This window comes from Diplodia corticola, assembly GCF_001883845.1.
Source record: "Diplodia corticola strain CBS 112549 chromosome Unknown scaffold1, whole genome shotgun sequence".
Classification (NCBI taxonomy): domain Eukaryota; kingdom Fungi; phylum Ascomycota; class Dothideomycetes; order Botryosphaeriales; family Botryosphaeriaceae; genus Diplodia; species Diplodia corticola.
In genome coordinates this window covers 1,650,281-1,677,607 of record NW_017971480.1, presented here as the reverse complement: position 1 = coordinate 1,677,607, position 27,327 = coordinate 1,650,281, and the positions used below count along the sequence as shown (strand labels likewise).

At 56.7% G+C, this 27,327-nt stretch overlaps 10 protein-coding genes across 10 annotated transcripts; 7 read left to right on the top strand and 3 right to left on the bottom strand.

Moving 5' to 3' along the window:
* Positions 1-1,016: 1,016 nt before the first annotated feature.
* BKCO1_1000528 (putative zinc finger and scan domain-containing protein 18) lies at positions 1,017-1,418 on the top strand (the record flags this gene model as incomplete). The annotated part of the gene is made up of 1 exon (XM_020269935.1): positions 1,017-1,418. One exon carries the CDS (start codon positions 1,017-1,019, stop codon positions 1,416-1,418), a length of 402 nt encoding a protein of 133 aa, XP_020135590.1.
* A 2,919-nt stretch (positions 1,419-4,337) lies between these two features.
* Positions 4,338-6,024, top strand: BKCO1_1000527 (carboxylesterase; the record flags this gene model as incomplete). Its single annotated transcript, XM_020269934.1, has 2 exons — positions 4,338-4,445; positions 4,498-6,024. The coding sequence occupies 2 exons, from the start codon at positions 4,338-4,340 to the stop codon at positions 6,022-6,024; spliced, it is 1,635 nt and encodes a 544-aa protein (XP_020135587.1).
* A 2,010-nt stretch (positions 6,025-8,034) lies between these two features.
* Positions 8,035-9,477, top strand: BKCO1_1000526 (uncharacterized protein; the record flags this gene model as incomplete). The annotated part of the gene is made up of 1 exon (XM_020269933.1): positions 8,035-9,477. One exon carries the CDS (start codon positions 8,035-8,037, stop codon positions 9,475-9,477), a length of 1,443 nt encoding a protein of 480 aa, XP_020135588.1.
* Positions 9,478-10,208: 731 nt separating this feature from the next.
* BKCO1_1000525 (homocysteine s-methyltransferase) lies at positions 10,209-11,225 on the top strand (the record flags this gene model as incomplete). The annotated part of the gene is made up of 1 exon (XM_020269932.1): positions 10,209-11,225. One exon carries the CDS (start codon positions 10,209-10,211, stop codon positions 11,223-11,225), a length of 1,017 nt encoding a protein of 338 aa, XP_020135585.1.
* Positions 11,226-12,608: 1,383 nt separating this feature from the next.
* BKCO1_1000524 (uncharacterized protein) lies at positions 12,609-13,380 on the bottom strand (the record flags this gene model as incomplete). The annotated part of the gene is made up of 4 exons (XM_020269931.1): positions 12,609-12,686; positions 12,739-12,852; positions 12,896-13,102; positions 13,219-13,380. 4 exons carry the CDS (start codon positions 13,378-13,380, stop codon positions 12,609-12,611), a joined length of 561 nt encoding a protein of 186 aa, XP_020135586.1.
* A 2,017-nt stretch (positions 13,381-15,397) lies between these two features.
* On the top strand, positions 15,398-17,215 carry BKCO1_1000523 (hemagglutinin-like; the record flags this gene model as incomplete). Its single annotated transcript, XM_020269930.1, has 1 exon — positions 15,398-17,215. The coding sequence occupies one exon, from the start codon at positions 15,398-15,400 to the stop codon at positions 17,213-17,215; it is 1,818 nt and encodes a 605-aa protein (XP_020135583.1).
* A 1,176-nt stretch (positions 17,216-18,391) lies between these two features.
* On the top strand, positions 18,392-19,659 carry BKCO1_1000522 (alpha beta hydrolase fold protein; the record flags this gene model as incomplete). The annotated part of the gene is made up of 3 exons (XM_020269929.1): positions 18,392-18,603; positions 18,660-18,805; positions 18,890-19,659. The coding sequence occupies 3 exons, from the start codon at positions 18,392-18,394 to the stop codon at positions 19,657-19,659; spliced, it is 1,128 nt and encodes a 375-aa protein (XP_020135584.1).
* Positions 19,660-20,212: 553 nt separating this feature from the next.
* On the top strand, positions 20,213-21,600 carry BKCO1_1000521 (integral membrane protein pth11-like protein; the record flags this gene model as incomplete). The annotated part of the gene is made up of 7 exons (XM_020269928.1): positions 20,213-20,407; positions 20,460-20,496; positions 20,549-20,616; positions 20,671-20,834; positions 20,903-21,112; positions 21,241-21,420; positions 21,468-21,600. The coding sequence occupies 7 exons, from the start codon at positions 20,213-20,215 to the stop codon at positions 21,598-21,600; spliced, it is 987 nt and encodes a 328-aa protein (XP_020135581.1).
* Positions 21,601-22,487: 887 nt separating this feature from the next.
* On the bottom strand, positions 22,488-24,134 carry BKCO1_1000520 (amino acid permease; the record flags this gene model as incomplete). The annotated part of the gene is made up of 1 exon (XM_020269927.1): positions 22,488-24,134. The coding sequence occupies one exon, from the start codon at positions 24,132-24,134 to the stop codon at positions 22,488-22,490; it is 1,647 nt and encodes a 548-aa protein (XP_020135582.1).
* Positions 24,135-24,810: 676 nt separating this feature from the next.
* Positions 24,811-25,568, bottom strand: BKCO1_1000519 (uncharacterized protein; the record flags this gene model as incomplete). The annotated part of the gene is made up of 2 exons (XM_020269925.1): positions 24,811-25,452; positions 25,554-25,568. The coding sequence occupies 2 exons, from the start codon at positions 25,566-25,568 to the stop codon at positions 24,811-24,813; spliced, it is 657 nt and encodes a 218-aa protein (XP_020135179.1).
* Positions 25,569-27,327: the final 1,759 nt, after the last annotated feature.

Below are 27,327 nucleotides of genomic sequence, written 5' to 3'. Positions count from 1 at the left end.
AAGCTGCTCCAGGCGTCTCCGCTTCGATGGTTCGAATGGGCCGGTATGCGTCGTCCAGGAGGAGGATGTGTCCTTGGCCGCGGCCTCGCTCCGACTTACCTCTAACAACAGAAAGAATGTGAGAGCCGTTCGCCAGCTCGTGCCGTTTCAAGTTGAAATAACCAACGTCGGCCAGACCGGGCTGGTAGCCCGACCAAATTAACTGCTTTGTTCCGGATTAGCGACTAGTGTCACCCCGGCTGACTAGACCTACCCCTTTTCTGTCATAGACGTAGGGCGCAAACTGGCACATTCCTCCCCATGTTGAAAATAGTAAAGAATCGACCGTCGACGTTTGTGCTTCATCTAAGCGAATGTCTAATCTTGGTACAAATAGGTCCGGCCTCTACTCAGCTGGTCAGTCTCTCTTCTCAGAGCTGGAGATACGGTTTGCTTACTGAAAGATAAGACATGCATTCTGGAAGTGCGGAGCCGGTCGACCCCGTCACTGAGAATGTGAAGACCAAAAGGAACAAATAGACCACCAACATATTGTACCCTACAACACCTTTCAGTAGTCACGACCACACCTTTTAAAAGACCTCCTTTTCCGGCATCCGATCCGCCAGTGTGAGGCTAGGCTTGCACGCGAGTCAGTCATCTGCTAGCGAGTACACGGTAATACTTTTTGGGCTTACGATTCAAGTCTACAACGCATTAGTGCGAGGCTAAGCATGCACACGAGTCGTGCTCTGGTAGTAGATGTTTTTTGGCTAACGACTCAAGCAAACAACTCGTGTCAGAACTTACTATAACACATGTCGTGCACGTGGGTCTAAATCTTATTTGAAACTGCATGATCAGCCATCTTCTCGTATATAATAATGGAAATCATCACACGTCATGGGGTCATGTATTGTATATAAGTCTTGCCGCTTGGATCACTCGCAGCTGACGACCTCTTGCCGCATACGCGATCTCCTGTCAACAAGTCAAACCCAGAACTCCAACCAGCAAATCCCGATTAATACTTCACTATGCGTTTCGCAAGCACCGCTGGCCTTGCCCTCGTCCTCCTGCTCGGCACCACCGCCGCAGCGCCCGTCGCAGTGGACAGCGACGAAGCCCATCTCGACTATATCTACACGCAGAAGAAGGATCAGAAGCGCGAGGAGCCGGTCCATCTCGACTACATCTACACGCAGAAGAAGGACGAAAAGCGTGACGAGCCGATCCACCTCGACTACATCTACACGCAGAAGAAGGATGAGAAGCGTGACGAGCCGGTCCACCTTGATTACATCTACACGCAGAAGAAGGATGAGAAGCGTGACGAGCCGGTCCACCTTGATTACATCTACATGCAGAAGAAGGATGAGAAGCGGGAGTCGAATGGTCTTATAGACGTTATTGCTGTCGAAGGTGGTCCGGGACAGTAGGCTCTGTTTAGGTGAGTGGCTTCACAAATGTAGAATAGAGACCGCTCCAGTGCTCACCAAGTCAGTGCAACGGTGGGCTCCTTGAATCTAGCTTCGGAGTCGCTCAGCACATAATGAACAAATGTCAGCTATAGCCGCTATCTATCAATGTTTTCTACCGCTCTCACTTGACTTCCTGCCGCACACTGTTCTGGAGATGCCGATAGCGTTGGGCTCCAATCGGTTGCTACACGGCCACACGGCCGACCTCAACCAACAGGCAGAGATGCACCGTTACAAAGTTGGCGAGGCCAACGTGCGAGCTTTGCGAGATTGCCGTACAAAGCTGCATCTTGCGAGAATGGATCATCTCTTCTGCCTCAGCTGGCTTCATAGGCAGGCATCCAGGAAACGCGATCAATACCACAAGGACGAGGGCCCGGGAACAGGTGTGGCCGTGTTGCTGCGCCGTCCAGCCGCGGGTGTGACCGATGTTGGGAACTGTTCCAGCTTGATGAGGGTATGCGGTGAGGCGGGGTAGGCTTCCAGGGTGGCTTCGGTGGCTTCGGTGGCTGGGGTGAAGACACGAGGTCGGCCGAATGCTCGGCGCGCCTTGAGGTGGCAAAGGTGACGAGGCATCGAGCGAATACGCGGTTGAATGGCGGCGTTGCTTGGCGGCGGCGGGGGTGCGGCTGAGGGAGAGGGCGCTGATGTGGTTGGGAGTGCCGTGTGGGCGGCGTTGGTGGGAGATTAGGGAGCCGAAGAGGGTGTGCCAGGCGAGGTTGGATTGGTTTCCGGGCCATATTTGCGAGCGTTGTTCTGCTTCTTTGCTTTTGGGAGGTGATTTTCTCAGTAAAGCCATCTCTGTGCGGTTGTTGTTTCTGGTTGGCATGTGAGCATCACCTGTCATGATGAGATGGAACAGCGATGACTTCACCTTCTGAGTCATACGACAGTGACTGTGCATCTCGCTTGAGAGAAGCTTGAAACAAAACAGACTCGCGGAGGAAGTGTGGCGTGCGGGGATTTTGCAGCTTTGCTTGGTGCATTGCGGGACATGCCGAAACCGGTTGCGACTAGCGCCGCGATCGAGATGCCGGCGATGGACAAGATGCTTTGAAAGGGTATAGAGGGAATCAGAAGCGTGTGATACGGTTGTTGTCATTCCCGATGTAAGGATGGCTCAAACATATCACGCCGTTGTGGACTACACGCCGTCTTTGATACATGGCACACAGGAAGGGATGAAACTTCCCCTCCTCGAAAACTGTCAGACAGTAGATATGTTGTTTTTAGCATATTGCGGGCTTGAAAAGCGCTGACAACTTCCCGAGGTATGTAGGATTCTATATCATACTTGGCGAGTTAGCGTGACCGCTGTACACTTCAAGAACTTTTTGTGACCAAAGTTCCGTTCATACGGCAAAGTGCATCTATTGACTCGTCTATCTTTCCTAAAACTTGGTTGATCATCCTTGCGCATTTGATGCATGATTTGCAGTATTACCTTGCACAGCTTTCAATTGACCACCATTTAGCTATGGTCGATAAAACAGTCTTCCAATACGAACATGGAGCTTTCGGCAAGGATCGCCGTGTATTTTACCTTTACTGTGCGCTAGGTCCTTGCTCGGCCCCACTATCATCTTAGTAACTGAGGTAATCGGGTATAAGGGAAGCGGTTACCTGTTACTGTGGTTGAAGTGGGAGGATTTGTCCGCCGTTAAAGTGCGGGTGCTCTAATTTCGCCAACCTGCAAGGCCCTTCTTCCCCTTAAGGGGTTCCATAAGCCCAGGTTAAGAAAAGGTGACGATACATGGCTTCGGCGAATATCCTACTCTGGATAGCTTGGACTACCCCCAGCTGCACAGCCTCAGCCGCAGCCACAGCCTCATATCTCGCCCCACTGCCCCAGCTGTTGATCATGGAGTGGAGCCGACCTCGCTGCCTCGCTACTAGCATTGATGTGACCGCTTCTCTATTCCTTTGTTCGCCTCTCTCGTCAAGCACTACCGGCGCAAATGTGCTTCAGCAAGCGGAGCAGAGGGAGATTTTCGAAGCTGATGGCGAGCCACTCCGACGAGCAAGCATCATGTGGGTGAAGCGGCAGCTCTGTGATCGACAGATAGTTGTTTCCGATATCGCATCAACGAGTCAGGCCCACGTGTGGATGCCCCTGCGTACCTCCACAGTATGCATGATCGCAATGCATATCATAGATCATGGAAGACGCCGTGTTGTTCTTCTCGTTATCCTTCAGCACGTTCATGCCCTTTCTCATCGTTTCCGGGTTGGTCACTCCGCCACCACGCAGTACCGAAGCGCGTGTTAGAGTTAAAACGAAGAAAAAAAAAAAGCATCCGTTCACAGGTCGGCGCAGTAGCGGCGAAGCGACTGGAGGGATGCGGTCCGCAGAGTTGGGTTGGGCTCCGCGCGTTTCGATATGCGTGAGCCGGGAGTGTGATAGGAAAGAGGAAGGCCACTGGCAATTGCATGATCCCGCACTGCTTCCGCAGCCTCGACAGGATACAGGTAGCCGATGAGAGCGACGAGACGGGTGTCCAGCGCGAAATGGAGGGCTTACGCAAGGAGCAGGTGCAAAACTAGCGCATATTCAAGTTGATGAGGCCCATGTATAAGAGCAAGCAATAATATTGCGCCATTGCTGCAAAAGGCTTAGTTCCGAGCTTAGCATGGCGACAAGGCGCGGTAGACTGCAATCAGAACCGCGGAATTTGTAAAGTCCGTTTCCTAGACGTCGATCTCCGAACCTTTAACACCGAATCCGTGTTACAGAAACGGGCCCTTGGCTCCATGTAGATCTCAGCCGCGTCATTCGCTGACGAAACAAACGCGGCCGTCAAGCTTTGATCAGCCGCAGCGGATGCCCATTATCCATAAGTACCCTTCGCAGGATGCTACTCCTCACGCCACCACAAAATGCGTTCGTTTCTTCTCAATGCCCTGGTGGGGGCAGCCCTGCTCGGCCCTGCTGCCGCTGAATCGAGCCCCGTGGTCGAAACCCACAACGGCTACGTCCGTGGCACGGTAAGCTTCCTCCGCCCCTGAGCCGCCATGCTGTACTGATCACGGCGCCCAGACTTCCGAGTACGTGCCCGGTGTCAACGTCTTCAAGGGCATCCGGTACGCAAACGCGCCGGTAGGCGAGTACCGTTGGGCTCACCCGCCCCACCCGGACACCTGGGACGGCATCAAGAATGTCACCACCTATCCGCCCGAGTGCCCCCAGATGTCGGGTGGCGAGGGCAGCGTCTCGGGCGATGAGGACTGCTTGTTCCTCAACATTTACACGCCCGCCAACTTCACCACCACCTCCAACTACCCCGTCTATTTCTGGATCTACGGCGGCCGCTACTCGGGCGGCTCGGCCTCGGCCCTGACCTACGAAGGCTCCGGGCTGGCGGCCCAGGGCGTTGTCGTCGTCACCGTCAACTACAGACTCGGCGCCCTTGGCTTCCTGGCTCACCCCAACCTGACGGCCGACGCGGGCATTCCCTCGGGCAACTGGGGCTTCCATGACCAGATTGCCGCGCTGCACTGGACCAACGAGAACATCCAGAACTTTGGCGGCAACCCCAGCCAGATCACCATCGGCGGCCAGTCGGCGGGCGCCGGCTCCGCCCTCACCCACGTCTACTCTCCTCTGTCGGCAGGCCTGTTCCAGGGCGCCATTGCCGAGAGCGGTGCCCGGGATCCGCACGATCCGTTGACTGGTTCTCTCGCCAGCAGCCACCGCAACATGAGCGCCGCTCTGGCCCAGGGCATCACTTATCTCTCCGAGCTGAACGTCAGCACCGTTGCCGAGGCCCGCAACCTGTCCGTCGAGACGATTCTGGGCACTGGTTCTAGCCAGGACACCACCTTCGTGGGCACCGGCTTTGACGGCAACCAGGCCTACATGGAGCCCCCGCTCTACCGACCTGTCGTCGACGGCTACGCCCTGCCGCACACGTACGCGCAGCTCCTGTCCAACTGCTCGCAGAACGACGTGCCCGTCCTGACCGGCAACAACAAGGACGAGAGCGGCGCCTCGGCGCCCGCCCCTTCGATGAACGTCAGCACCTACAACTCCAGCAACGAAGCTCTGTTCGAGCCGCTCGGCCTGTTCGGGAAGTTCTTCGACCTGTTCCCCGCCTACACGGACGACGAGGCGGCCCTCCAGACCAACAACTACTACCGCAACACCAGCCTCGTGTCGACAATGGGCTGGACCAAGGACTGGGTCGCTGGCGGCGCCAAGAGCGACGTCTACACGTACTTCTGGACGCACGCGCCGCCGGGCCAGAGCGCGGGCGCCTTCCACGGCAGCGAGCTCAACTACGTCTTCAACAACATGCCCTGGGGCACGACGCTGGGCGGCGATTCCCTCAACTGGACCAGCACAGACTATGCCATCGCCAAGACCATGACCCACTACTGGGTCAACTTCATCAAGAGTGGCAACCCCAACGGCGGCAACCTGCCCGTGTGGGATCCCGCCACCCAAGCCAATTCGTCCAAGACGGCCATGCACTTGGGCGGCCCGACCTGGGGTCCCATCAGCGTCGGCTCGGATGAGGTCGTCGAGCTGATTGAGGGCCTCTTCGCTGCGCAGAAGGCTTACTAGGCGGGCCATGATTGAGAAGTGCAAGGAGAAGACAAGTACCGCATGTACCATATAGCGAAGTAGCGTGTAATATTCATTGGACGTTTATTTTTTGCATCTACAGCGATGAGATGCCGCTCACAGCGGCGCACCTTGACCCTCGACGTGTGAAATCTAGGGAAACGAAAGACGGTTGAAATCCTTGACAGCCGGAAGATAGCGGAATCATGGGCAGGACAACCTGGTGCTGCTACGTGCACATCGTATATGTACTCCGTGGTTTCAATTCTACCTTTTTGCAGTGGCGAATACGTTGCTCGATCGAGCTCTCCGACTTCGGCTGGGTGTCGAGGATCAAGAAGACGACTTCTCGCGTGGAAACGCCGAGTAACTCTTCCACCGAATGCCGTTCCTCGGCAGCGTCAACAACTGGACAAAGTCGAAGACCCCAGACGAATCTTCTGTGAAGCCTTCCTGATGGACAGCTTTTGCAGCATCGGGACGGGGCAGGTTTCGACTCCCCTGTGTGAGCTACTCTATCCGACCATGGCTCCCGGAACAACAGCCTGACCGGAAATGACGCCCACTGACACCTTCCCACACCGGAAATCACCCCGTACTTCGGCATAGGCGAGCCCGCAGCTCCATCTCAGCAGCAGCCCAATCCAGCAGGAGAACACGCCTCCGCAAACGAGAACGAGGTTGAGTCCATCGGCGGATTTGGTTTCTGGATTGAAGCTGCCGAAAGACTGAATCTGGTGACCAAAATTTTCACCCAACACGGCATTAAATTCAAGAGTTCCCAGAGTATCCAGATCTCGTTGAAGGGTTTGGAGAGCTGGATCTTCGGATCATCGGGTAAGCAGAGATGAAAAATGACCGAGGGCGAGGAAGAGCGATGGAGCTTTGATGCTGAGGGAGAGAGGAGAGTCAAGGATCAGCCGGAGGATTTGAGCGCGGCGCTAGTGGCGGCGTATGAGATGTTGGGTTTGTGAGACTTTTAAGGCTGAAGGTGGTGGGGCGGAAGAGGCGGAAGAGGCGGATGAGTCTCTGAGTGTTAAGGCGGTTGTGGATGGGTGTTTGTCCGCAACTGGGGTTGAGAGTGAGGTGGGCGGCGAGTCGGAGTCAGTGGTGATGCATGCTACGATTAATGATTCCGAACATGCGCTAAGGAGATGGAAGGACACGGAATGCAGACGTGTTATGTGCGGATTATTATTCTTCGCTTCTGGTCGGAAAGAAGCTTTAGGAGATGGATCTCGTCGAGTGAGCTGTTGCGCTGTGATATTGAAGGAGTTTTCAAGGAAAATAATTAGAGAAGCTAGAAGACCGAGTTGTGCATTCCGTGGTCGAGTGAGGTGTTGAGAGAGGGATGGCTGATCAGCAAAGTTGTTGTCGCTTGGCGGGCCGCTTACGTAACGCGGTGTTGAGTCGTGACTCCAGCTTTCGCGATTCTTCGCGTCGCGCTGCTCCGTCCCCCGTCAACCAACCTCCCCACCATCGCCACCATCACCGCCACCATCTCACTGGTCGCATATTCTTTCCGATACTCATCCCGAGGTCCAAGCAATAGCCTGACTCAACCACAACGTGCGACTGAACTGCCTCACGGGTGCTTTGGCAACGGCTCGGTTTGCCTCGTGCGAATTGCCTTCCCAAACTCCCTCGACGGCTCGGTCCCGTCGCCGTTGCGGCCCTACCGCCTCACACCCCTTCGCTCGGCGCCACCCTGCTTCCAACGACAGCCTGATCCATCTACCAAGCGCTGACGAACTGCCTCGTGGCTCTTCTGGCGACGGCTGGGTTTGCCTTGCGCGAACTGCCTCTCCAGCTCCATCGACGGCTTGGTCCGGACGCGCTTCGTAGACGCATTGCTTCTTGGAACCATCGCGGCCCCGTTGCCTCTCAGGAAGCCAAGGCTGCTTCTTAGACAAAGCCTGGGCGGGTGGGTTGCTGCGCGAAATTACGCGCAGGGATTCGTTTCATCTCCCACTTTCGCTACCTTCTGCTAACCTGCGCCTCTAGCCCGTCATGTACGCCTCGAGCAAGCCCGACGTAAACGAAACCGTCGTCGCCGAGTGGACCGATGCCCATGGTCATAGCTACACTCTCGGCTCGCTTACGCCATGCCACAAACGAGACGCTGGATTCACCCTGAAGGTGACGACGGACGAGCAGCAACGAGTCTGGGCATGGTTCATCCTGGCAGTCACGGTCAAGACGGCCGGTCGAGAGCGGCAGCGGGAGCTAGCTCTTGTCATCCCGCCGCATTCCTCGTGCACCTTGTCTTTCGATGAGCTGGAAATTTCGCAGATCCACACGCCTGCCCTGTTCTCGGCTGTTGGAGACGCTCGCCTGTTTGACGCCGGTCGCGTGATTCGTGCCAACTTCGCCCTCGCCCAGTTTGGCCGTGTTCTCATGCCCAAGTCCACAGCGAAGAAGATTGCTCCTGCCTCGCGTACCACATCGGACCTGCTTCGTGCCCTGCACTCACTATCGCAAGCACACTCCTTCTCCGTCTACATAAAGCCCAGCGACTACGCCCGCCAAGGTTTGAAACTGGTGTGCGACCGCAATCGCATTGCTTTACCTCCTACAACCTCCTTTGTCATCGAGGATATACTAGACACTCGGACCGCCGAGGTGGATTGGAGCCTCTTCGGCATCGACCTCGACCCGGTACCCGATGATTCTTCTTCGTGTGCACCTCCACCTTACCTTGGTCCAACGCCTCCGCCCGCTGACTGCGAACCCTTCATCCCGCTTCTCAGCCCCCCTGTTGCCGGGCCTGAGCATGTTCCGTGTGATACCGAGAAGTCGGTCATCTCGGAGACAGACCTTGATCATAATTCGCAATTTGACAAGGAGGACAGCGGACGCTCACTACACTCTCGAAAGAGACCACTCTCCCCAAGCTCCCAGGATGCCCTCCCTTCCACCCGACAGCGCTTGCGCTCAAATAGTAACATCACCACTGCCTCCACCCGTGACGCCTTGACCGTAAACCTCGGCGAATGGGTTGAAGCAGCTCTGACCACCAACGCCTACGTCTACGAACTCCCCCGTCTCCAAAGTCACCTAGATGTCTGCGCCGCTCATGCTGTGTCCGCAAATACCGATGCTTTTCTCGACGCCCGCGCTGCGCTCAGTGCCGACTTCTTCTACGACCCTGATGGAACAAGCGTTGCTGGAGATGAGGACGCCGGCCGCGCTGCCTATGTTGCTGACATGGCACGCCTGCTTCGATGGGCGCTGCGGAAGAGACGGAGCGCCGACGTTGAGAATTTCGACACGTTTTTGTTTCTTGGGCGCTGCGCTAGAGAGGCTGCACGGAGCGGCGAGCTGCCCGTTGGTGGGAACGAAAACGAGAGCGGTGCTGTGGCAAGCTTGTGGCGTGATCCGTATAGGTTTCGGAAGTCGCTTTGCATTAATTGCGTCTTGCTTTCTTGTGTCCCGCGTGATTGTGCCGATTGACGATGGACAGACGTCGTGTGTAGAGCCATAGTGCGAGATAGATATAATGCCATCACTACTCACCTTTACCATTCAACATTGGCTCTGCGGTTGGGCTCTGCCCCCTTTCGGACTTTGCATTTACCGCGCTGTCGTCAAAATTAAGCTGTCATCGCTTCTCGTGCTCCGGAAATCGTGTCCAGGGTTCCGATACCGCCGACTTCGATGGTCTCTGTAAAGTCATGATTGTGAGGAATTGCCTCAAGGCCCGTATAATAGATTAACTTCACATCACGCTCATGATGGTCGGTTGTCATGAACGTCTATGGGTCTTGATCTTCATTCTTTTTGGCATTGGTCACGGTGTTGTCCTCATGTCATTGAGCATTCTGACCCAGAAATCCTCCATGGCCAAACAGCCCGACATATCATCAACTACGAACTCGGAGATCGAGTGGCTGATGATACTTTGTGTGTGGCGAGTACCATTCTCGCAGAGGAAAACTTATCTTGACTCTCACGGACGGAGAACAGCTGTGACGCTCCACCGCAAGGAGCAGCATGACTGTGAGTCTATCGACAACACACTTCGCAACATCGTCAACTGCCTCTCCACGTAACGCAGAGCACAACGCCATGCTCCGATATCGGGCACTAGATAGCTTAGTCACACCCCACACAGACTTGAGCAATTCGACGGAATTATTCAAGGCCATGTCAAGACTGCTGCACGACTATATACCCCGCCGTTCATGCTCACAACAATGGCACCAATTCACATCCTCGACGGCGGACTCGGCACATCCTTGGAAGACAAGTACGGTGTGAAATTTAACCACTCACAGCCTCTCTGGTCATCACACTTCCTCATTGAAAACCAGGACACCCTGCTCAGCTGCCAACGTGACTTCGTAGAAGCAGGAGCCGACGTCCTCCTCACAGCGACATACCAGGTATCCATTGAAAGCTTCGCGAGGACCAAAACGCCCGATTTCCCAAATGGCATCCCGAAAGATTCCATCACTCCCTACCTGACCAGGGCTGTTGACATAGCGGAGCAGGCGAGCAAGCATGGAACGGCTGAGCTCGCATTGAGTCTTGGTCCGTATGGCGCGAGCATGGTTCCCGGTCAAGAGTACGGCGGGAAGTACGACGCAGAGCACGACACAGAGGAGAGCTTGTACCAATGGCATCTCGAACGATTGCGTCTGTTCGCAGCAGTGGAGAAGCTGGAGAAACGCGTGCAGTACATTGCGTTCGAGACCCTCCCCAGATTGGACGAGATTCGGGCTGTGAGGAGAGCGGCACAGGCGGCGGGAGTTAGCACACGAGAGGGTGGCCCTTGTCTTTGGATCTCTTGCGTGTTTCCGGCCGAGACTGAAAATCTCCCTGATGGCAGCACAATCGATCAGGTGGTGGAAGCGATGTTGGGGCGCTTGGGTGATGGTTGCATGCCGTGGGGGATCGGCGTCAACTGTACGAAGATACACAAGCTTCCCGGCCTCATCCAGAAATTTGAGCATGCTGTCAGGAAGTTGCATATCGTAGATCCGCTGCATAACATGCCCACTCTGGTTTTGTACCCAGATGGTACGAACGGAGAAGTCTACAATACCACAACTAAACGGTGGGAAAAGCCCAATGACTTAGTGGAAGATACTCAACCAAAGGTAAGTACTAGCGAAATCTTTCGTATGTTCGCAATACATCCCGAATGTTTTGCTCACCTGCACTACAGGAACCCTGGGAAGTGCAGCTCGCTCGAATAGTCAGGGATTCATACCACAAAGGCTGCTTTCAGTCATTCCTTGTCGGTGGCTGCTGTAAAGCCAGCCATGCCGATATAAAAAGGCTTCGGGATCACCTCCGAAGCACACAACAGTAGCCAACAGAGAGCTGTCCTCGTTCAGGAACAAGTTCTAGCCATGATGTCGAGTGACAGTTCACAAACAACAGCGGCCCGCCCCCGCCGCCACAGCCGCGCCGTTACGAACTGGCTACTCCGTAGTAAGAAGGAAAGGTGGGTCAAGTCGAGGGGGAGCGGGTAAATTTGGTTTGAGCAGATGAGCTAATCGGCATTGTTCAATTTTGTAGATCAACCTTGACGCATTCAGCAGTGTTTCTACAAGAGTGCGAGTTTTGGCTCGCGTTGCTGTTGCGCTGCCGTGCTGCTCAATCGATTTGCGCATTCTCAAGCAGTACCACCTTACTCAACACATGCAATGGACGGTATCTCTCTCACAACGCTTTCGGTATATCTCTCTACCCTTCTCTCAGCGGACCTTCCCGCTCCTTATTCCGCTGCCAAATTCAAATCCCGCACCGAGAAGCCCTGGGCATAGCGAGCGCTGCGGTGCGCTCTGACGATCCAGGATCTGTGCTTGGTCCTGGTTCATGTTGTACGCGGGCCAACCCTTCAGCATCCACCACCACCGCCACCGCTGTATGCACTCGTACAATGCCACTTGTGACGGCGTTTCTGGACGGGCTGTTGGCCTGGTGCAAACTGCAAGCCGGTATCTGCCGCGGGATTCGAGAGCCAATAGGCGTATTTCGAAGACGAGTAGTCTGGCTTGCGAGACTCGTCGCCATTAAGCCGGCTAGAGGGCGCTGTTGTTGCCGATCCGCGCTTGTGGGGAGCCTCTCGAGAAGGTAGACAGCCCATTTGGATAGAGAGTGTTCGTATCACGTGCCCGAGGTTGACTGGGTGAGCCAAGAAATTAACGATACTTGGTGACTTGCTGGCTGGCAAGATACTGCGGAAATGTGACTGTGCAGCAATTTGCCAAACCTCACTTATGGTGCTGATCATCTTTTATGAAGGAATGCAGCCTCCTCACAGCCTCACGGTTGCCTGGTGTGGAGACCCACCTCGTTACTAAATATAGCATGTGTCCCTAAGAAAAGCGGTCCGAAGCAGCGAGAATCCCAGTCACCAATTGATTGGATGTACTGTAGCCATCTGGTCTTCTTCCAACGATGCAGCTGCATTTGGTGCCGCAGTAAGACGTCTGTTAATCAATTTATGCGACCTGGGCCTGTAAAGGCTGCGCTATGGCATCTGGCCTATCCTTTTATTAAGAAGATCCAAATCAGACCTGGTCGCAGTTTCTTCTCCTGCATAATCATATGCATTTTCGTCATTTTCCCCTTCAAGCTTCCTCATCAGAGCCCAGGTCTGACTTCGGGGGCTTCTGCACTCTCATCTCCCTCCTATCAAGCTCACACTCCTGTAAACGTCAGCCATACGCTAAGCACAACTTGAGCTTCTATACGACTTACTACCCTTCTCATCTTCTCACAGCCCACTTCTACCAATCCATCATCATCTCTATCGAAACCAACCTCCCAGATTCCACTGCCCTTCTTCTCTTCCACCGCCATGAACCCTTCCCACTGTCATCCTGCGTCCAATCGGCGTGCAGGTCCACGGTCCGACAAGGTGTTCCTCGCAGTCTGCACGCAGCCCGTACTTTAGCTCATGCGTATTGACATCAAGGTAGATCCAATTCAGCTGAGGCGGGTCGTCGGAGATGGTAGAAACAAGACCTTCACCCAGGCGGCCCCAAGTATGGGAAGGATGAGGGAGGAAATAGCCCGCGAAGGGATGGGCGCCTGGGGGGAGAGATGGTGTGTTGATGTATAGCTTTTGCATGGTCAGTTCTTCTCATCTCGCAAATTATGCAATACTCTGGCGCCTGTTACTCGCGTCTATCTTTCCCATGGTCGTGGATGTTTCTGTCTCGTGCGGATGCGGCTTACCTTGTTGTTGAGGAGTACTACGCTCCTGCCGTTCACCTCGTGACTGCCGCTCGAGGTACCAGTGCAGGAGATGACAAGGTTGGTCTTTAGCCCGCGGTACTTTTCTTTTGCGCTTTTGTGTTGGCCTTGCGTGACTGCTTGGAGCGCTTGTTTGTTCAACATTTTGTAAACGTTACACTCACCAATATTTCCTGCAACTATTTCTCATCGCGGCATCGATCAACTCTCGGTTCCAATACACAGCGGCACTCTGAACAAGCTCACAATGGCTGAAACGTGCGTTATGCCACCAATAGCATCTCACTCAGTCCTTGGCTTACCCCGACTCATCTCCGCAGGGCGCAGGACGTTAGTACCGAGAGTCTTTCCGACGTCGGAGGCGAGTAACCTCTTGCTAAGACTCGTCGCAAACCTACGAAGCTTGCGGTAGCGAAGAAAGATGCTACGACCGAAGCGACTACCGATAGTAAAGCCATAGAAGCTACCACCTCATCCACCGTACGCGGTAGGCGCATGGTACCCGTACACCAGTCCCGAATTGCGGATCGCCCACCGAAAGTGGGCGAGAAGGATAGCAGCCTGAAAATCAAGATCGAACTGGATTCGGAAGTCGAGGTAGAAATCTACGCTAGAGTGAAGGGCGATATCACCATTGGCCTCATGTAGCGAATGGGAGTTGCAGGGTAGAAGAAAGAGACTTGGCTGATTGGCGTAGGTCGAAATCTATACAAGAGTTAAGGGAGATGTAACGATTAGGCTTTTATAAGCTGTGAGTTCTTCGACGATCCTCAGGCTTTTAGTAGTAATAATTTATCTTCTAGCACTACATGAGTCCACGACTAAGCTGCTATGGGTATTTAACGATTTTATAATGGTTATAGAAAATGAGCTTAGTTGCTTCCGTTATTTTTTATTAGATAAATCTATCAGCCTAGCCATTCATTTAGAGTATCACGTCGCAGCTTGCACAGAGTGGAGTCTGGGAAGAACGCGTTGAGCTCGCTGTCGCAGAGCAATCAATTCGGTTGACCTAATCCAGAATCACTACCATTCAAATGGTTCTCACAATTCGACAGATGGCTTTCTCCTTTTCCTGTTATGTTGTTGTTGTTACGATTGTCCCATGGTCTACCCTGTTGAACCTTGGACAGCCTCAGTCGTCTTCCCTGTGAAAGCCACTGCAAGCTTCATTGCTTTCTTCACATCTAATGCTTATGCAACCGACGTGTCTGGCTTTGTTTCTGTGCCAATATTGCTGGTGGTGGTAGGTCGTAAGGAAGGTCGCGTGGTTCGTCCGCACTGAAACGGCGGCAGTGGACGCACATGCACTCTTCCCCACCTCTTCATTCAGTCCTCCGCCACCCAATCCCTGCTTCCTCAAGTCCTTCGCACAATCCACTGCTCCCATTGTCCCAAGGCTTAGTTGATCCACCATGTCTACTCTGGCATTTTAGTGAGGCACCAGCATGGCGCCGTTAGCAAAGGCGCAGTCACAATCCCGCTACCAGTGCAAGGTTCTACCAGGATCGAGGCTCCGCCCGGCTTGGCCCGAGGACACAGCCTGCAGCTCCCAGGGAAGAATGTTGAATGCGTCCAGGTGCGGTTGGATGTGCAGGTTCGGATCGATACGGGAGAGGCCGTCGATTTATTCAGTCATTCCCCGGCTCCTCAACACAGATGTGTTTGGCATGAACTCTGTGGATGGCTTAATTCGCATATGCTGAGAGCCCCGTTCCTGAGCCCAACCTCGCCTATTCCAAAAGCCGCAACCGTACAGTCGTGCCTCTCTAACCCGATTAACACGTGGCCGTCGGAATGTATGTTAAGCGACTGGCGAACCAGGAATTTGACAGGAAGCCTTGATCAACCAATTAAATATTTCTCTTTATTGATGCTTGCGGCGCTGTTACAACAAATGTAGGTGAGGACTGGACGGAGGCCAAATATTATCACAAACTTTCCAAGGTTAACTCTTTTTTGAGAATCTCTGGCACTACCACAAGCATGGATTTTTAGAGAATGACGACTAGTTTGGCCACCTCCAGCCTCCACAATTCACTCATGAATCAGATCAACGCCAGTCGTAACAGATATATTTAGTGCTTTGCACTCTGAACGGTAGTAGCGTGCGCAAGCCTCCAAATATCACCCATCCTTTCGCTTTCCAAGTTTCGCAGCCATGCACTCTGTGTCACTACTTGTTCCAGCTCTTGCGGGCGGTGTTTTGGGCTTCGCACTACCAGAGCCCAACGTTCGCCATATTCCACCACACAACGCCCGATTGGGAAACAAGGCTATCACGAAACATGTTATAATTGAAGCACCATGCGAAGACGACTACTACTACCACGGCGGCCTGCAGACAACGGCCTATGCAGTGTTCCCAGGATCCTCCTCCCCTACTCAGACGTTTGTTGTCACTACTGTTGAAACTATCGCGCCGAGTGACGACCCGCTAGACACACCAGATGTTGATTTTCTTCCTGAAGTAGCCGACGGATTCTACTTTGACGAGTATCTCGACGATTTCTACGGCTTCTATGACTTCTCCGACACCTCCTTCTCGGCGACTCTCCAAGACTTTGCTCCGGGGTTGTCGTCCTACGACACGAACGTCTTCGATGAAGACGACCTTCCACAGTTCGTTACCATCGGCGGGCAACTGTACAGTACGGTATCCCAGTTTTACCTACCACCAAACATCAATGCGATTCTACCACGCAGCCCGCAGCAGCTGCCGGCACTGGATCCGAAAAACTTTGCCAGCATACAAGACCTTCTAGAGGAGATAGCCATCCGACAGGAAACAGAGAGAGAATACGCACGGCTTGTGGCTTCACAGTCGCCTCCAAAACAGCCCCCGTCTAAGGCTGATGCCTTAAACGCCCCGGGGATCGCGATGCTGCAGAGGCAGTCCATCCGGGATGAAATCATAGCTCGCCGTGAGAGTGAGAAGGCGGCCAAGGCCATCCAGGCCGGGCAGGCCAGTGCCGCTGTCCAGGCTTCCGCGAGCGCCGCCCAGGCTGAGCGCGAGGCCGCCGCTGCTCAGTCCAAGGCCAACGCTGCAGCCGCCGCCGCAGCGACGGGAGATACCGCCAAGAGCATCCAGATCACCCTGGATCGGAAGACGCTGCCGATACTGCCTGGAACCGCTGCCGTCCAGAGCGATGGCAAGGCCGAGCCGCTGGTGATCGGCAAGAAGGTGGCCGAAGCGGCTGCCGGCACCATCTCCAAGGACGCCGACAAACTCAAGCAGGTCCAAGACCAGGCGAAGAGCGCAGCGCAGAAAGCCCAAGCGGCTGCCCCAAAGCCCACCGGGCTCATCTCTCGCGCCATCAACGCCACGTCTCCGTCCGGTTCCGGCGCCAACCCGATGGCCAGCAACAACGGCACCGACTTCACGAGCGTCATATCAGCCCTCGTCGGCACCGCCAACCAGCAGCAGAACCTCGACGCCTCATCCACCCCGGACTTCAGCTACAGCACCATCAGCGACGTGACTGGCGGCTTCTTTCTCGCGGCCGACGACTCGGGGACGCTTGGGCTGACGGCCGAGGCGCCGACGGCCGACGCCTTCGCGTGGAAGACGTTCGCGCTGTTCAAGGGCGCGCTCGCCGCCGACGCGCGCAGCCGCCTCTTCGTCTTCTTCCCGGCGACCATGGACGCGCTGGGCGTGTCGCGCTTCCGGCTGGCGGCGCTGAACGAGACGTCGTTCGATGCCCGCGCCGCGGCTGTGATTCCCGTGAATGTTGGCGGCGATGGTGCGGTGGCTGGGTCAGTGCTGGTGCCTGTGGATGCAGAGGGTGGGAGCTACGCTTTTGTTGCGTGTGATGTTGCGGTGGATGGGGTGGTGGTGAACAAGCTTTTTGTCGTCGCGGACCAGGACGCTGGCATCAAGACGCTGCTGGAGACGAGTACGCAAGATCAGGTCACGGGCGGGGTTGCGAACGACTGTTTTCCGGTTTCCTTGAAGTCTCCTTTGTCGGCTGGCCTTTAGTTTTTTCATTTGGTTTGGGGCTTGACCTTGTCCATCTTTGTATAAATTGCAAAAGTCAAAATAGTTTGAAGTTGCTCGATAACTCATCAGTCTACTGGCGATACTGATCGATGTTAGTACCGTCGTATTGATCGAAAGCAGATCCGTCGGTTTGAAGACCTGACTGGTATAGTAGAGCCACATTTGCGGCGACGGCGGCCGGGGACCTTGTGTGCGGCTCGAACGCCACCACGAAGCCTACGCTTCCGTTCAGGGGGCCGGGAGGCAGTAAGAATAGGTAATCAATAGCTCTATGTAACACTTTTCTACACTCCCAGTGGACACTACCTCGCACGAAGACGACAAGTGAAGACTTGGATTCGCTTGTTCCATTCCGATATTGACTGTCATCGGGAGCAGCCAGGTCCATTCAAGGCAAAGCGGACTACAGCTGATTCAATGCGAGCGCCTTCAAGCATGCGACAAGAACGCTCATCAGGTCTCATCAGGTCAAATCTGCATGCGGCTCATTCATGCACATCGGCACGATCTTCATCGTGATCTCTCGGGCCGACGGGATGTGTCGATGCTTGCTTACGTACACGGCAGCAGGGCATTCCGTTGGTCCGGCCTCAGGTGGCAACGATACACCCGAACCCTCTGCCGTAAGCGCACTGCCGCATTTGAGTTAGACGCTTGGCGCTCTCACGTCTGCTGCTCATCCCACATACCACGACACTCGGACGACTGTTAAGCTGTTCTTTGCCATGACCGGTGAGCAGACGAAACGCAGTGCGCCGGGAGAGTGGCCGAGTAAGCGAGGCGGCCGGACTCCGTTTCGACGACAGTGAGTCCCTCTACCGGTTATAGGCCAACATGAAAGTCAAGGGCGGGGAAACCGGCAAAGGCCATGTCAGATGGAATTGGCAGCGACTGGCCCACTCCTAAGCACGAGCGCAGACACTCCCTACCGTTCCAAGCAGGCCGATGGCCAGGCCACCTCAAGAGTGGAGAAGGTTCGCAGGCTGCGCACTCGGCGGCTCGTTACCCGTTACTCCGTTCAGTTGCATAGCCGGCGCAGGCCCCACCGTCTGGCCGCACAAATAAACGCTGTCTGGCCGCTCTGTCCAATCGTGAAACCGGCGTGCAACGTGCGGACAGGTTTCAGACCCTCCGGATCAAAGCAAGCAAGAAATCATGCCTCCACGCCCGGCGGACCAGGTGCGGCTCTCGCTGTTGGAGAAGGTCAAGCTGGTGCTGTTCTACGCCGTCGTCATCACGAAGACATGCGGCACTGCATTGGCCGCGCCCTTCACCGCGTCTGAGAAGCGCTCTCGCGTCTTCAAACGCCACGTCGCCTACGCCTTTGTGCGGCATTGCTTCACCAACAGCAATTCCCGAATCGAGCAGTCCGTATTGCTCCAGCCCCCATCGTCCAACAGGTTGCTGAAACAAACGCCACCAGGGCCATCACCACCGACACGGACGAGCTGTACTACGAATGGGCTCGGAAGACCAAGGTGGCTCCCGCGCGGGAAGTGCTCCCTGACGGCACCGAAGCATTCTGGATCGGGTCCAAAGACGCCAAAACCGTCCTGCTCTACTTCCACGGTAAGCCAGCCCAGCCAGCCAGCCAACCAGCCAGCCAACCAAGCCCGTCCACTCGCTAACCCAAACACCACCCCCACCCACCAGGCGGCGGCTACAACCTCCCCGCACTGCCCGCCCACATCAATTTCTGCGCCCGACTCGTCGACGACGTCTCCCCATCAACACAAGGCGACTTCTCCGTGCTCCTCCTCCACTACGACTACCACCCCTTCGGGCACTACCCGCGGCAGCTGGGGCAAGCGGCCGCGCTGTTCAAGCACGCGGTCGACACGCTGGCCATCCCCAACGTGCTGATCGGCGGCGACTCGGCGGGCGGCAACATGGCCGTCGGCCTGCTGAGCCACCTGCTGCACCCGCACCCGGACGCCGACGTCGTCGCGCGCGTCGCCGCGCACGACATGCCCAACCGCATCCGCGGCGCGCTGCTGGTCTCGCCGTGGGCGGATCCGTTCGGCGGCGATGACGTCTACCCCAGCTTGCGCCGCAATGAGCCCAAGGACTTGCTGGCTGGTAAGTTTTTGAGGCGGTGGGCGGATGCGTGGGCTGGTGGTAAGCCTGAGGATGCGTACAATCGGCCGACTGCGGCGCCGGCTGGGTGGTGGAAGGGGGTTGATCGCGTCCTGGAGCGGTTCTTGGTTGTGATTGGGGCCGACGACGTGCTGTTGGATGGGGCGTTGGGGTTCGCGAGGGGGTTTGCCGGCGAGTGGCGGGATGCGAAGGACGCGCAGATCGCCGTCGTCGAGGACGAGGGGCATATAAGTGGGATCGTGGATGCGGATATGGGATTCAGCGCCGACGAGGTCCGCATGTATGTGCAGATTCGGGATTGGCTGAAGAGCGTCGTCGCCGGGTAGGGCGGCCGACGGCCAGTGGTGGTCCGTGAGCGAGCATGAGGATGAGGACGCCGCGGGGGCAGGAGGACGTATTTAGACACGGTGTTGTTTCCGCTCCAGACGGAGGGGCAGGCACGAAGTGAACGGCGTGGCTCCCGATTCGATATACATAGGTATTGCGCAGTGCTGATGAAATAGGGAGCAGTGTAGTATGCGCACGGGCCGGTGGGATTAAAAGCAGGGACTATCATACGATTGTGGAGCGGTTTTACCGAGCAGCGGGCCAGACGCCACGCGGAGGGATAGGGGCCGGACTGTGGGGCGGGAGCGTCTGACTCGCCGCCGCACCTATATTGCATACATGCGCGTGTGCGTGCGTAACGGAGTAGTAGTGACGGCAAAATTTCCGATCGTCTGCCCTCTCTTCCCTCCTTCCAGATCGAGAGCAGTACACAAACAACAGCCTCCAAGAAAGTGAGAGTATGCACGTGTCCCGCAGGTAGCCCAGCCCGTCCCTTCTCGCGCCATTGCAACCCGCGGCGACGGCCACAACGCCCAGCAACGCCCAGCCAGCATGCAGATCACGGATATCTTCGGCCCTCCTCCTCCAGATGTCGATCTTTCCGAAGACCAATCCGGCACCGTTATAGCTCCTATTGCTGTCGTGCTGGTCCTGGCCATTGTTGCCGTTGCTCTCCGCTTCACCACCAGGCATGTGGTCGAAGCCCAGACCATGGCGGCTGACGATGTCTTCATTATATTTGCTTTAGTACGTGCCTGAATCAGCTAATAACCTTATCCAGACGGCTGACTCGCTACAGTTCTTTGGCTTTGGAACAGCTGGCTGTGTTTTTACTGGTATGTCGTCGCTTGAGTGAAGCACCGGAAAAACAATACTAAAGGCACACAGCGTTATCGTTTGCATGCGGTAAGCACGTTTGGGTCCTCAGTCTTGACCAGTTTGAGCATATACAACAGGTAAGCCGTGCGTTCCCTGGCTTGCGCTCAACGCATGTTCTCATGCCGCTTCAGGTCGTGTATGCCGCCGCCCAGATCTACGCAGCGACCGTGACTTGCACAAAGACGTCCATCGTCCTCTACTACAAGCGCATCTTCTACTTTGAAACAACCTTTTACGTCCTCGAGGCTCTCATCATCGGCTACTTCATCACCATCATCACCGTCATGAACACCGGGTGCCAGCCAACGAACTACATGTGGATGCAGGCAGGCAACCCCACCCACCTCACCATCCCGCACCCAGCCATCCAGCTAACCAAGCCCCCCAAAAGTACGTGGATCCAACCGCCAAAGGCAAATGCGTCGACCTGCTCAAATTCTACTACGCCAACGCCATCGCCGCAACCCTGATCGACATCTTCATCCTCATCACGCCCATCTACCCCGTCTGGCGCCTCCAAATGCCGACGACCAAGAAAATCGCCGTGCTCGCCATCTTCCTCCTCGGCGGCGTGTAAGCTTTTCTTTCCCACACCATCCATCCATCCATCCATCCATCCATCCATCCATCCTTCCATCCATCCACCCACGCACCCTCCCCCCAACGCAACCAACCCCACCGCGCTAACCCCCTCCACACAGCGTCATCGGCGCCAGCATCGCGCGCATCTGCTCCCTCCTCAAAATGGCGACCATGACGGACCAGTCGTGGGGCCTCTGCTCGGGGCTGATCTGGACGTGCATCGAGCCGCTCGTCGGCATCCTCAGCGCGTGCCTGCCGACGCTGGGCCCGCTGGTGCGGCACTGCGCGGGCAAAGTGTCGTGGGTGCACGCGGCGTCGCGGAGTGCGGAGGACAACGGCGGCGAAGGGGGCGGCTCGGATGGGGTGGTGGCGGCGAAGAAGCAGAACAAGGGCCCCACGACGACGACGACGACGACGACGACGACGACGACGACGACGACGACGACGACGAGGAATTCGTCACGGCGGCATTATTCTAGGGCTGCAGTAGGGGGCCCGATCGGTAAGCGGTCGGTGCCCGTTGAGCCGGATGAGTATGAGTTGAGGAGTAGCGAGCTGGGGTTGACGGCGCATAGGACGAATAGCGTCCGCACGTCGGATGAGGTCGATATGCATAGTGGGGTGTTTGTGACGCAGGAGTTGAGTTTGGCGGGGAGGAGGTAAGGGAGGGGAGACAAAAATGGGGAGGGTTGATTCTTTTTCGCAATTTAAGCGCTATCTCTCTGTTTCTCTCTTTTTTTTTTCTTTTCTTCTTCTTCCGGCCAAGCGAATCCCGGATCACAAACCAACCACACCGTTAGCTGGTCGTGGGGGTTTGGGAGAGACTGTGGCACAGGTAGTGCCCACGTGCGCCTGTCATGTTTTCTTCTTGGTTGATTTCAAGATACACGAGGAAATCCACAGCAGGCTGCAAAAGCATTCAGCCCACCTACATCAATCTCATCTCACAAAGACATCTCGCGATGGAGACGGAATCCTACGCCTGGAGGTATCAGTAGTTCGAAAACTTACGTTGCGTCTGGAAATTTGCTTCAGCTGCGTCGGTAGGTGGGCTACAAAAGCTCAAGACTGCAAGTATTTGCTTCAACTGACCACATACGAAGGGATATGAGTTGCATCTACCGGGCCTCGTGAAAGGTAGGAGACGGCGACATGCGTGGGGCATCGTCTTGCTCAGGGTCAGCTCACAGGCTGATGTACGACTCGCAACCGCAAGTCAAGCGCGGTAGAAAGCATACAATCAATACGAATGCCTCACTCATAGATTTGGAAGTGTGGAGAAATAATGCAAGAAAACGGAATAAATATCTTCAAATCATCAACCATCTCAAAACCGCTCACAAACTTTTAAAACCCCACCGCCCCCTCACACAAGCCAATCAACAAACTTCCTCCATAGAGTGTTCGGCTTCTTCACCTCCTCTCCGTCGACATCCCTCGGCGGCAGTCTCCCCGACCACAGATCAATATCCTTGGCCCTCACAAACTTGGTCTTATGCCACAGCTTCCACACGACAATGGGCACGATGAAGATGGGAATGCCAATATAGGACGCGATAAAATCGGCCGTGGACCAATTGCCCTTCAAAAACACGGGGAAGCCAGCGACCAGGGTGATGATGACGCTCCCGACAAAGCCGTACCACGCAGCGTACGGCTGCCAGGGGGCGCGCCAGGGCAGAGACTCGCGGGGGACGCGCTGGACTTGCATGGCGCGATGGAAGCGGATGTAGCAGAAGCACAGGGTGGCCCAGGCGATGAGGCCGGCGACGGTGGAGAGGTTGAGCAGCCAGGTGAAGGCCTGGCTGGCGCCGCCGGAGCCGAGGCTGAGGTAGGCGAGGGGCCCGAATAGCCACGAGGCGATGACGGCGACCCAGGGCACGCCGTGGCGGGTGGTGCGGCCGAAGAACTGCGGCAGCTGGCGGTCGGTGGTCATGGCGACGATCATGCGCGAGCCGACCCAGCAGTAGGCGTTGCCGGCGCTCCAGGCGGACACGAGGATGCAGGCGTTGACGATGGAGGGCAGGGCCGAGATGCCGGCCTCCTTGATGGCGATGACCCAGGGGGCCGAGTTGGCGTTGCCCGAGCCCGACACCAGGTTGGCGTTGCGCGGGTCGACGATGAGGCCGATGAGGAAGGCGCCGAGGATGTAGAAGAAGCCGATGCGGTAGGTGACGCGCGAGGTGGCCTTGGGGATGGCGCGGTGCGGGTCCATGGCCTCGGCGGCGCCGATGACGACCGTCTCGACGCCGATGAAGGAGAAGGAGGCGTTGACGAAGGCGGAGAGGAAGCCCAGGAAGTGGCCGGTGGGGCCGGTGATGCCGTTGTAGTCGACCCAGGCGCCCGGGTTGTTCCAGTAGCGGAAGCCGATGGCGTCGCCCTTGGGGGCGCCGCCGGTGGTGATGACGATGGACACGAGGACGAGGCCGAGGAAGCAGAGGACCTTGATGGCGCCGCCGACGACCTCGGACTCGCCGTAGACGCGCACGCTGCAGAGGTTGATGGCCAGGATGAAGACGAGGGCGACGGTGATGACGACGGCGGGCGAGACGTCGGTCCAGTAGGAGACGAGGACTGCGGCGGCGGAGCACTCGGAGGCGATGGCGATGGTGTAGCAGTAGCCGTAGGAGATGGCCAGGGAGAAGCCGACGGCGGGGTCGACGAAGCGGGTGGCCCAGTGGGGGAAGGAGCCGGCGGTTGGGATCAGGGTGGCCAGCTCGCCGATGCTCTGCATCACACACCACAGCACGGAGCCGATGACCAGGTAGGCCAGCAGCAGACCGGCAGGACCGGCCTTGGCGTAGGCAGAGCCGGTTCCGATGAACAGGCCGGTGCCGATGCCGCTGGAGAGGCCGATCATGGTGACCTGGTAGTTCCGCAGCCGTCGCTGGGTGCCGCCATGGCCGCCGACGTTGAGCTGCGGCTCCTGGATGGAAGCCTCCTTGGCCTGGAACTCGGCGGGCAAGGGCTCCTTCTCGACATCCTTGGCCGAGTCGACGTCAATGTGGCCCATGGTGTGGTCTGTCCTGGAGGGAATCAGGGAGGGGAGTGAGGGATGGGAGAGCGAGGCGGCAGACGAGGTCGAAGTAGGTAGTCATACTGGCGTTTGACATGTTTCCGACTATAGTGACGAGATCGGCTCCACGGTCTGATGCGGTTAGAGGGTGAAATTTTTCTGCCTCCAACGGTTACTGCAGGCGGGCAAGCGCGCAGCACGACATGGGCGGGCTCCACTTTAGTCGACGGAGCCGACCAATAGGCCATGATGCCGAAAGAGCTCCCGCCCTACACGCTGGACGGCCGTGCGCTCCGATCCGGAGGGAGCTTCGGTTGTGTTAGCGCCCGAGGAGCAGAACAATCTCGCCTCCGATGCTCGTGTTGTCTTGAAGCCCGAGGGTGACCTATGACTAAGTCCTGAATCATGATGGCAGGACATTGGATCATCACTGGTGCACGCCGTAACACCATTGTGCCACAGCATTGCGTAACCAAGCCATGGTCGTCTCTTTGTCGTCAACCTCGGCCATTATCTCGACCACACCAGCCTCAACACGACCGTCTCACGACACCCCATCGCCGGGTCGCTGCGGCGTGCGGAAGTTCTGATTGGCGGCCCGTCCCGGTCGTCGCATCGCATCGCGCCCACGCACGCACCCGGCCGGCCATATGTATATAGCAGCCCTCTCGTCTCAACCCGACCTCCTCCGTCTCCTCTTCCCCCTCCCCCTCCCGCTCCCGCTCCCGCTCCCCTGCTCCCCCTCCTCCACGCGCCTAATCCTCCTCCTCAACCTCTCGCACTCCCTCCTCCCCTCCCCCACCCTCCCCCTCACCCTCTCCACCTCCCGCCTCAGCCTCCCCACCGCCCCCTCCTGCTCGCGCACCAGCGCCGCCAGCGCCGCGCCGCCCTCGTCCGAATACACCTCCATCGGCAGGTCGAGCGACTTGCACGGCGGCAGCGCCGTGAGGCTGAGCTCCAGGTACCGGCAGATGATGCGCTTGGACTCGCGCGCCTGCGCCGTCGCGTCGGCGAGGTGCCGCTTGGCGGTCGCGAGGTTGGCGGTCGCGGCGGCGAGGCGGGATGTGATGGCGGCGAGGGCGGTGGTGAGGGTTTGGGTGCGGGTGGTGGCGTGGTGGAGGGAGGCGTGGAGGTGGGGGAGGAGGGGGAGGGGCGGCGGCGGCGGCAGCGGGGTTGAGGAGGGTGGTGCTGCTGCTGGGCTGGGTGGGGAGGTGGAGGAGGAGGAGGAGGAGGGCGGTGTGGATCCGCGTTTTGTGGCGGCGGCGGCGGCGGAGGTGGAGGTGCAGGAGCGCTGCTGGGCTTTGCGGGCGCTGCGCTGGGCGGGCGTGAGTGGAGGTTGTTGGGGTGGAGGATGAGAGAAAACGGCGGAGAGCGGGACTGGCGAGGCAAGGGAGATGGGAGATCAACATCACTCACCGTTTCCACGGGCATCGTGGTGAAACAGTCCGCTTCTTCTTTGTTTTGCTGGACAAACCCTCGTGGAGACGAAGCGGAAAAAAAAAACTAGGTCGTCTAGGAGGACGTGCTATAACAAGCGTAGAGGTGGCTACAGGCTCCAGACAGGCGTGGTTCGACGTGCAAGTGCTGGCGACATAGCGACTTTCTTTGGAAGAAGAGAAAAGTTTGGACAAGAAAAATTACAACCTGTGGCTGGCGTCGCGGGTCCCACGGCGCTCAGAGTTAAATCGAAAGGAATCCAGGGCTGGATGGGGGCGGCACAAAACAAGGCGATGTTATCAAGGGCTGGGTGAGCGACACGGGGAAGTGGGTGTGCGGCAGCCAGTCAGCTGGCCCCCTTGCTGCCACGCCTAGCCCGAAATGGCCGCCCTCGCCCATCCCGTGTCTCAGGTTGGTCAGAAGACAACCATGGCCGCAGCTGCCATTGCGCGGCTCGGCCCTCGACAGACGGCTGTGACTGCACCTGCGTCTCCTGCCCATGCAAGAAACGGCCCGCCACTGCCCAGCTCATTGGTCGCTGCCTGCAGCTCTCCTCGCTCTCCTTGCTCTCCTCGCCCATCCATGTCAGCACTCTGCCGCCGGCCCGGTCTCAGGCAAGGGGGCATGTCGGGGTGTGTCGCGTGGAGCGCAGTCAAGAACACCATCGAGCAAACCACAACCACCACACCCGTCAGCTGAGGATTTGCATCGTGGTCGCAGCCCCCGCGGGGATATTGTACCGAGCGGAGCCATTATGGCGCCATCCCGCCGGCCCCCGCGCAAAGTGGGGTTGAGAAAGCCAAGGAAGACGACAGTACTGTCCCTTTCACATGTATATGAGAAGGCCAGAGCTGCAACGTCCCCATGACGTCACTGCCTTGTCCATGTTTTTGTCGAACTTGCGGGAACCATCCTGAAGGAGCGCGAGAAGCTCACTTGAGCTGTCCAAGCTCCGGCCCAGTAGCTTGTCCCAATTTCCGATGGAGCCACCAAGGTCTCGGACGTGCATGTAGTCGAATGGTTTCTGTTTGCCAAAATCAGCTTAAGAACAAGCCTCTGATGTGATGTACCAAGTCCTGCCGATCCTGATCCTGCTCGTCATTCGGCAGCACTTAGGATCCCTCACGGTACCCATGGTATCTACGGCCATTCTCGTACTTGTAATCCGTCACTTCTTCCAACAGCGACGTGGTGTCGCTAGAGATATCGGACACAGAGTCGGCAGCCGTGCTTAGATTCGCGGCGCCTGGGTTGGTTTGTCCCCGTTGAGAAGCCATATGTTGGACCTCATCATCATGCAGATATCCCTTATTGAGGAACAGTTTCATTATCAGACCCACAAGGGTCTCATTCAGCAACGTATCGTCATAATCATCACCCTTGTTATCCCTTTATCCATGCGCTTATATAAACCCCAAGTAGTAGCAGTATTCAACAGAGCATCCAGCTATCAGCTTCACTTCCTACACCCGGCTGTGATGCCACCGACCGACACCATGCTTGCCTGAAGTACGCGTGAGGTTGAAGTTGGATAGTTGCTCTTATCAGGTGTGCGACAGCACCCGGTCGGCTTTTAAGCACGGGCTGCGCCGCAGTGGCACAGCATCATTCACCTCCGCATTCGTTACCTCGGAGAAAAACTTGTTAGGAAGGTGGGTTCGGCGGCATATAAGGCATGGGTATTCTTGGGTGTAGTCTGCAGCTCAACACATTATGCTTAGTCACATCATAACGCACGTTCACCTCAAACTCC